We start from the raw sequence: 9,385 nt of genomic DNA, 5'->3' as shown, positions 1-9,385 counted from the left end.
GATGGGGGGCCGGAGCGGGGTGGGCTGGGGGTAGGGAGCGGGGAGGGGGGGTTGGGAGTCGGGCTGGGGGTCAGGAGCTGGGCTGGCCGGGCCAGGCGTGCTCACATACCGTTTGGCTTTCATCTTCCCTTCTGTCGGCGGGCTTGTCTGTCTGGGAGGCTGCTTTCCTCCTAGGCACAGGAAGGAAGGAGGTTCAGATCGGCTCCCTCAAGTTTTCTCACTGACTTAGAAAACCTCCGTGCCTCCATGCTGGACGCACCTAGTCCTCAGATGCCCCTGATATGGGACTTGGTGCCTGTTTCACACGGAGGCGGCGGCCTGTCTAGGCACCCATCGGGCCTGGAGCCGGGACCACGCCCTGAGTGTCTAAGCCTTCCACGCACAGTCCACAACCTGGTACTGGCCGTGGCAAAACCAGTTGGGGCAGAGAAGGCTGGGCCTGGGTGCTCCTACCTGCCTGCTGGCCTGGGGACTGTCCCGGAACCTTGTCTCCTGGGGCCTGGCCTGGCTGAGTGGCTACTGTACTCCCAGGGCATGCCAGGCCTGCTACATGGGGCTGGAGGGGCTGCTCTGGGTTGCGAGTCCCCATCGCCAGGCTGACTGGTGCAGCCAGCAGGCCTGCCACCTGCTCTGTCACCCTAAAGTCCTCCTCTTTTGGAACACAGGCCACGCAGCCACGGCCGGCCGGGCTGGACCACCGTGGAAGCTGCAGGAGCTCAGGGAAAGGAAGGTGGCTCCTGTGCTCACCACTTCCCGTGGGCTGGAGCCCCCTTCGTACTCTCCAACGCCTCATTGGGTTTTTGACCCCAGTGGTCGTTACATCTGGCTCATCCCAGTCCACACGTGGGCCCTTGATCCCCATAAAAGTGTACCCCTGTGAACCTGTAACTGAGACCACCAGAGCACACGGCGATCAGCATCCCCAAGGGGCTGCCCAAGGTGTGCGACTGCCTGACTCGCAGGGAGCTGCCCCGATGGCCGGGGCCCACACGACCTCTCCCCTGCTGGCCTAGCTGCCCAGCCCAGAAACCGAGCAGCCGTCCCTGACACCCGCTTGGTGTAACAGTAAGCCCAGCCAGCCCTGCGTCTGAGTTTTATCCCAGTTGATCTTTCTCCTATTCACTTTCACCCCTCAGGACAAGCCACCCTCACCTCGTCCCAGACTCCAGGTCTCCTTTCTGGTCTACCTCTGGCACCCCGGCCCATACTCATTTCCTACCCAGTACCTAGGGATTAGCCTCTTAAAAATATAAAGTGAAGGGACCAGCAGTTAGCGTAATGGCTATGTTGCTGGACTCCCATGTAGTCAACTGCGGTTCACGTCCTGGACCCAGTGGCTTAAACTCACGCCGGGCGCGTGTGCATGTGTGCCCAAGATCCCGAGAGGAGAATGGAGGAGAAGGGATTGCGGCATGACCATCCCCCCTGGGGGGTGATTTCTTGCTTTCTGTCTCTCTGTCTGGTGAGCGCACACGCCCTATAGCAGAAACCTCTCCCCCCAAAAGAATTAAAAATAAAAATAATAAAGTGGACTGGGGCCGGTAGGTGGCATGGTGGTTAAAGTGCTGCACTCCCACCTGGCCGACCGTGGTTCAAGTCCTGGACCTGCTGGCTTGAAACTCACATCAGGTGCATGTGTGTGTGTGTGCCCTAAGTCCCGGGGGAGAATGGGGAAGACTGCAGTGCGGCTTTCCTCTGGTGGTGACTTCTCACTTCCCTCTGTCTTTAGTGAGCACACACGCCTTATGGCAAAAACGTTTAAATGTGTGTGTGTGTGTGTGTGTATATGTACACACATATATATACTTTTGTGGCCTACATATATAACATAAATACAGAGAGCGCGCACCAAGCCATCCTGTCCGAGGAGACCAGTGAGATGCGCTGAATGGAGCTCGTGCGTGTGCCCGGCCTGGGGAGCATGCGCCCTCCTGCGCCTCACCACCACGCCTGCCCCCAAAGGCAGGGACGCACCGGCAAGCACCTCCCTGGAAAGCAGCAGCTCACGGGGCACTCTGGGACGCGCTCAGCGCCGCGCCGAGGGCCTGCGGGGAGACGCAGTGTGCACGTGCCCAGGGCACCGGGTGTCCGTCTGTCCCTGGCAGGGCCCTGTGCTTCCGGCTCCTGCTCTTGAAGAAAAAGCAGCTCCCTCCCCGTTTGGCCCATACCATCTGGGTCAAACTGCTCGTGCTAACTCACTGGTTTTGGACTTGGGGAAGAGGTTAGCATCTTCCCAAGAATGTTTTCTGTGTGGCTCCCTTCCTGAGGGCCAGAGGTAGGGCCCAGCTAAGAGCCCAGCCTCCCTCCTCTGCTTTCGGTGCAGTTCCCAGGGCACAGGGCTTCTCTGCCTTTCCAGAGACACCACCCACCACATCTCTGCTGCCCTTCCTGAGAGACACTCTCCTCTCCTGGCTCTGCCCAGAGAATCAGGCCGCGCACACGTGGAACCTCCTCTGTGAAGCCCTCCTGGCTCTCTCCCGCAGCAGCTGCTCCCACTTTTGCAAGGCCACCGTTGACCCCTCCCTGTGTCTCGAGTTCTTGCTGTGTGAACACTGCCTCCCACCCCCTCACCCCTGCCATAGGGTGTGTGAGCTCACTGGATAGCGTGAGAAAGAGAGAGAGGGAGAGGAAAAGCGAGAAGTCACGTCCTAGGGAAAACGCACTCCCTTCTCCATCCTCCTCCTGAGACTTTGGGCACGCACACACACGCACACGCATGTTTCTCAGGCCACTAGGTCCAGGACTCGAACTGGTTAGCTGACTATGTGGGAGCCAGTGCCTAACTGCCATGCCACCTGCTGGCCCTGAACCCTGTTTTTGGGATGTTTTTGTTTTTTGGGGGTGTAGTTTTTGCTAAAGGGAGCATGTACTTGGCAGAGAAAGAGAGAGGGGGAAAGTGAGAAATCACCCCCTGGTGGATGGCTGCGCTGCAACCCTGTCACCTCTTCTCCTCTGGAGATTTCTGGCATGTGCATACGCAAGTACCTGGCGTTATTTTCAAGCTGCCGGGTCTGGGAATCGAACCACACAGCTTGCCATGTGGGACCCAATGCCTTAACTTCCACATCACCTGGTGGACCCCTGAATACTGCTGTAATTCTTGGTGTTTATGCATGCCAGGCTCAGGGGGTGGCTTGGGAGAGCCCTGAGCTGTGGACTGGCCTCCCCACTCACTGACTCCTGGCAGGTGCCCTCCGAGCTGTCCCTGCTGCATGTAGAGCCTTCTGCAGGAAGCCTGGCTGTGCCCTGCTGGCACCCCTGTGTCGGCATATTCTCGATGCCAGGCCCCATCTAAAAGTAAAAGCCCTGTGTGGTCCCTCCACCTGCCTGGCCCCTCCACCTGCCTGGCTTCCCACTGAGGAACAGGCTGCTGGCCCTGGCAGATGGAATGGAGGTGCCCTGAGCCCACCATGACGCATGCAGTGTGTGAGGGGGCTGTTCTGGTCTCAGGGCTGGTGTCCTTGCCTGAGTCCTGCATGGTGAGGACAGAGTGGCCTCACAGTCTCAGCAGAACCGGCCTGTGCCTGCTCCACCGACTGCGCCTGCTCCCTGCCCCCGCCTGGAACGCCATGCCCACACTGCCCTGGTGGGCTGCACACGGCTGGTGTTTGCTAGGTGCTGTTGGGAAGGTTCAACTTCAGTGAAGGACTGAGAGTTCCGAGGACGCCTGGCTTGATGTCTCAGACTGGGCCCTTAAGTGGGAAATTTAAGGAGCGGTTTCCCCCTTGGTGAGCCCTGGGTGACAAAGGATGACGTGCCCAGCAAGGGCTCTGGGGCTAGGCCAAGGGACGGGAGCAGGCCCGGGGAGCGGGGACCCACCTCTTGGCCAGCAGTTTGTTCATTTCCTCCATGAGGCCGCCTCCTCCCCCGCTGCTGGCCCGGTTGGCGTCAGACTTCGAGGTCCCACTGGGGCTGGAACCTCCAGATGCATCTTCTGGCTGAGGGTAAAGAGGCCACGTGTCAGACTGGAGGAGGGGGAGGAGGCAGCAGCTCCTCGAGGGGGTGGGGGGCTGTGCGTGTACGTGTGGCCCCCTACAATGGCAGTGTGACAAGAGATCTCAAGGCACACCCAGTCCTGTGGCCCCCATCCCCAGGTGAGAGGACCAGCGTCCAGGGACTGGGCCTGCCTGGCTCCCAGGGGCTGGGGCACTGCTTGGCCCAAGCTTTCATGGTCCGAGTCGGTGAGACCCACGAGGCAGAAGCAGAGGGGAGGCGATTCGTGGGAGGCAAACTAGTAAGGCCACAGGTGGGCGTGAGAGGCGCTCTCCTCCATGTCCCCCGGCCTCACTCCAGGACAGGCACGTGGCCGGGGGCGGGGCTGAGCCCAGGGCCCGGTGCCGAGGTGTGACTAAAGCACCCTGTGTGCAGCAGTGCCACAGCTCCTCGCTCAGGGCCAGCTGCAGGGCGGGCGAAGCCACGAGAAGTGTCCAGGAGAAGGTGGGCCCCGTGCCGTGCCCGCCCCGTGCCCAGGGACTCTCACCCGCTGGACTCTCCTCAGCTTGGCCCCGGACAGGGCAGCAGCCAGTCCTGACACGGAGCTCTCATCGTGGCTGGACCCCTGGGCTCCTCCGGCTGGCAGGGGGGGTGGGGGAGGTGGGGTGGCCCCAGTGGGTGGAGGCGGGACTGGGGGTGGGGGTGGGGGCGGAATTATGAGTGGCCTGCTCCTCGGAGGGACAGCAATGGTTCTAGGCCTGCCTCTTCCAGGAAGCCCCTCTGGGAAGAACTTGGCCCGCTACAGATATTCCCTATCCTGGCCGCCTCTGTGTTGTGGCCAGCGGTGTCCCCTCAGTGTGGCCAGATTGCTTGGCCCCCCTCGGGCTCGGCTGACTTCTCTGGCTCCAGCCACGTCCCAGAGGAGAGGAAGCCCCCCAGGGCGTGGGCTGTGGCCGTCTCCTCCAAGCACTGGCACCGCAGAAGCTGCTCAGGGTGCAAGTGGCCGCTGTGCTGGGGACTGGCAGGTCCCAGGGTTCCGGCACACGGGCCAGGAGCAAGCTGAGTGCTGGCTCTGGGGTGGGGGCGGCCCATGGCCCACTGTCCCTCCCTTCCCCAGCCCCACGGGACGGGCCACGCATTGGGGAGAGACAGCCAGGGCACTGTGCCGTGTGCTCTGCTCAGGGCACCATGGGGTCCGATGACCAGGCGCCCACGGGAGGGCAGCCGTGGGACTGTCGGTGACGTGCTGCAAGGGCCCGCAGGGCAGCTGGGCCGGGCCAGAGGTTCGCGGAGGGGATGGCGGGCTGGAACGGGGCAGGGGAAGAGTTCTGGTAGGCAAGGGGGTGAACAGGAGGAAGGAGCAAGAGGATGGCAGTGCCTGGAGGCACAGGAGAGAGAGAGAGAGAGAGAGAGAGAGATGCAGTGAGAGCACGGGGCGGGGGGAAGCTGGCCGAGGGACAGGGAGGGGTGGCAGGGTCAGACCTGCACCAGGAGCACTGGGCTCGGGCCGTGAGGGCGCCCACAGCTCCTAGGGTAGCATCAGGGCAGGGCACCCATAACCAGCGGGGGCTCCTTGGTAATGCGGGGTGGCATTCACCTGCTTATTGCCCAGGGCAGTTGAGAAAAGTCAGCAAGACAAAGGATGAAAGCCCTTGGAAGCCCTGCCCCATGCAGTTTTCTATAAAACCCCTTTGTTCCTCCAGGGTGCCAAGTTTCATGCCAAGTGGCTGACTGTGGCTTAGCAACACCTCCTCCAGGAAGTCTTCCGTGATCCAGGTGGACGGGTCTCCTGTGTGCCGACGCTGGCTCCCTCGTCTGCCTGGCTAGACCTGGGCCCTGGGGCCCCGTCTGCCATGTGCAGGTTCTGTCCCTGTCCTCAGGGTGCTGGTGGTGCTGCAGGTCTCTCGGAAGGTGTGCAAGGCCATGCGGGATGGGGGCTGCCTGAACTGAGTCGCTCCCCAAGCCCCTGCCCCAGAGCCCGCCACAGTGGGAGGGCCTCGTCCTAGTGGGGGCTCTCACCTGTGGCCGAGGTCCTTCTCTCGAGAGACTCCTGACGCTGCTGCTGCTGCTCCATCACTTGTCTGGAAGGCAAGCAAGCCAGGCGGCCTGACTTCGCACTCCCTGTCCACACTCAGGTCGCCCGCACTCCCCAAGAGCCCGCTTCACAGAAGAGGGGATGGAGTGCCTCAGGTTCCCGATGGGGCAGAGCTGGTGGCACCCCAGTCTCGGCACATGGCACGGGAAGCCCTTCACAGAAGGCTGGGGGGCCTCAGGAACACCAGGCTGGGTTGTCAGTCACTGGGCTAAGCTCCTGGGACAGCACTCAGGTCCTGCTGGTGGTCAGGACAAGGGGACAGGAAGGCCCCAAGTCTCTGATCTTTCCCGCGGCCCAGCACAGGCCTGGCCTCCTTTCAGAGGGCCACCTGAGTGAGGACACTGACCCAACGGGCACCACAGGATGAGGGCCGAGATGGCAGTGCAGGGGGACCTTCAGGCCTCACCTAGGGATAGCAGCACTCCTGCAGCAAGCACGGGCCCAGGTGTGTGCTCGGCTAGCTCTGGGCCCGCTGGGAGACCCGGCCATGGCCGGGAAGTAAGAAGTGTGGGTTGTGGGCCGTGTAAGCCATGCTCTGCAGGGAGCTTGGGAGCCTCTGGTGCCTGGCGCCGTGTCTGGCACACACAGACTCTTAGTAAGTGCCTTCTGCAGGTGAGGAAGTGACCCCTCCATGCAAGAAGCCACTCCAGGCTTTGTGACAGGGCGAGTCACACCCTCCCCTGAGCCCCGATTCTTCTCTGTAGAGCAGGCACAGTGCCCCGTTTTGCGAGGCCCTCCTCAGGGGCATGCCCGACACCCCGAGATGTAGGAGGAGCTTAGCAGGCACTGAAGGTGTCCGAGACGCTCCTGACAGCAGCCACTTCGGCCTCTCCTTCCAATTTGCTGAGTATCACCCAACGTGACAACCTCCCCCGCAGGTCACACGCATAGAAGTCTGCAGTACAAGGGTGTCTGAAAACTGCTTAAAAATTGGTCTTAGGATATTTGTGTCAAAAGAGAAAGTCTCCTGTGCTTGGAGTCACCACCGCACCAGGAGGCCCTGAGCCAGGCAACTCTCTCTGAGGGGGTGAGGCGCCCAGGGGTCTCTCCTGTGGGGTTTGGCGCTGGCAGTTCACAGTCTGCCACCAGGGGGCGCTCTGGTTTATGGCCCTGCTCTCTGCAGCGCTGGGCCTCACACACCTGAACTTGGCCTTGGGTAAGAGAAGGCACAGGGCAGTGCTGTGGGTGTTTAACAAGTTCCGAGAGAACCGCTGCAGGGTCTGCTTAGCTGTATGTCTGTACCTCATGCCTGGCGGGGGCTCCCTTGGCAATGCCCCTCCCAGGTAGCCATGCCCTTGGGACCTGCAGTGAGCAGCAGCGGCCGGGCTTCCCCGCCAGTCGTGGTCTTGCCTCCAGCTTCCTAGTTACTTTGGGCAGGGCATTCCCGCTCTCAGAGCTCTAGGTGGGAAACGGTAACTCCTGAGCTGAGCGTGTGGACTGAGACAAGACAATGCACACGATGCATTGGTAAGCTGCGAGTGCCATGTCCCCGAGGAGCTGGGAGGCCTACGTAGTCACACGCTCTTACAAACAGAAGCACTGGCAGCAGGTGCCATCCCTGGCCTCGAGGGCGGGCGCAGAGACTTGGCCCGCATCATGAAGTAGAATGTGGAAGTAGACATGGACCTATCATGGTGGTGGGACCGCCCTGGAGACCCTAGGCCTGTGAAGCTAACTGTGCAGCTGCAAGATGGAAAGACTTCAGACGCGAGACTCGCTGGGCCAACAGGCCTGGGACAGGTGAGGCTGCCCGAGCTGTGGAGGCCCGACCTCTCAGTGCCCATGGAGTTCCTGGGACTGTCCTCGTGGGGATGCTTCAGGCTTCTCTCCTTGTGGAATGGAGTTCCTGCCCGTGCCTGTCCCCCTGTTTGGGAGCCTGTGACCTGTTTTCCAGGCTTGTGGCTGGAAGGTTTTGCCGGAAGTCTCAGATGGAACTGTGGTCTTTGGAGTCGGTGGTAAAATGAGCTAAGATTTTCAGGATGAATTGGGAGGAATTTATGAGAGAAGTACATGTGTTTCGGAGTCCAGGGGCAGGATGCTATAGCATGCACATGGTCCCCCAAATTCATATGTTGAGCTATTGTAAAGGGATTGAGAGGGAGAAAACTTGATTTGCTAGTGTTGTCAAAGGTGGGACCTTGGAGTCAAATAAAGGATGAGGTGGGAGCCCATGACTGGGTCCGATTTCCAAGAGAGGGGAGATCAGGACGGAGTCTTGTGGACACAGCCACTCCGCTCTGCTCCGGCCTCCCGACGTGGCCGGGACTGTGAGATGCCCACCAGACACGTCCCTGGGCGGTGGGCCTCCACACCTCAGGAGCTGGGGGAGCCGCTCTTTATAGATCACCCAGTTTCAGGTATTTTCCATTATTTGCAACAAAACAGACTAGAATGCTCCTTCTTTCATTCGTCAGCACGAGGGAGAGGTCAGGGAAGGAAGGTAGTGGGAGGGCCCTCAGCAGCCCTCTATGGGCGGGATGGAGGACGCCTCCCCGAGTCCTGGCTCGGACCTGGCACTGCGCCGCTCCCCGTGAGAGCTGGATGGGACAGCTGGGCCAGGCCAAGCCTCCCTTGTCACAGCCCCACAGACCCGAGACTCAAAGCCTTATCAGAGGGGAGCACCGTCAGACAGATGGCAGATCTGGGTTTGAGTCCTGGCTCTGGCATTTCTGGTCAGTGCAGCCCTGGGGAGGCTGCTCCACTACGAGCCACCATGTCCCCCTCTGTAATTTCAGGCAGCCACACGGGCCCTCCTTCCTGGTGCCAACACTTGGGAAGCTCTCTCAGGGCCCAAACTGCACCTGCAGACGCGTCCTCCTGCACAGGCTTAGTGCCTCTGTGTCGTAACTACCTCCTCATAGAGCGGCTCCCAGCCCCCAGGCCAACAATGGTACCAGTCCCCCACCCGTGGTACCAGTCCGTGGCCTGCTAGCCCTGGGGCCGCACAGCAGGAGGTGAGCAGCTGGAAGCAAGCCGAGCTTCACCCCTGGTCTTGATGTCTGGGCAAGTGGTCGTGCACCCGCTCCCTCTTCCCTTCTGGTCTGGCGTGTTCCCCACCCCATGTGTGCCTCTGGGAGCACTGGACCTAGCTGTGGGTGTGTTGTCGCCCACTGAGGGGAGCCCTGGCCACCAGGTGCTCCTGGGGAGGCTGCCAGGCCGGCCCTGCTGGGTGCGGGTTACCTTCTCTGGATGTCCATCTCGTCAGGAGAGGGGCCATTCTGCACCTGGCGCTGGCTGGAGGGGCCTGTGGACAGAGGAGCACAAGGCACAGTGTTAGCAGAGGCCAGGAGGCCCGGCAGACCACCCGGGAACTGTGTCTGTCTCCTGCCGAGGAAGAGGTACAGCGGCCCGCCAATG

General features: G+C 61.3%; 1 protein-coding gene across 1 annotated transcript in view; it reads right to left on the bottom strand.

The window, feature by feature from the left end:
* EVL (Enah/Vasp-like) overlaps positions 1-9,385 on the bottom strand; it is a 52,160-nt gene that overhangs the window by 13,884 nt on the left and 28,891 nt on the right. Inside the window, exons 3-9 of the mRNA XM_027776373.1 lie at positions 9,209-9,272; positions 5,953-6,014; positions 5,416-5,461; positions 5,148-5,237; positions 4,481-4,658; positions 3,820-3,938; positions 110-170 (exon numbers count right to left, since the gene is read on the bottom strand). Of these exons, the coding sequence (XP_027632174.1) occupies positions 110-170; positions 3,820-3,938; positions 4,481-4,658; positions 5,148-5,237; positions 5,416-5,461; positions 5,953-6,014; positions 9,209-9,272 (620 nt within the window). The remainder of the gene's footprint in view (positions 1-109; positions 171-3,819; positions 3,939-4,480; positions 4,659-5,147; positions 5,238-5,415; positions 5,462-5,952; positions 6,015-9,208; positions 9,273-9,385) is intronic.

Source organism: Tupaia chinensis, unplaced genomic scaffold (genome assembly GCF_000334495.1).
Source record: "Tupaia chinensis unplaced genomic scaffold, TupChi_1.0 Scaffold000671_1, whole genome shotgun sequence".
Lineage (NCBI taxonomy): Eukaryota > Metazoa > Chordata > Mammalia > Scandentia > Tupaiidae > Tupaia > Tupaia belangeri.
The sequence above is the reverse complement of the archived record's forward strand: the minus strand, read 5'-3'. Positions and strand labels throughout refer to the sequence as shown.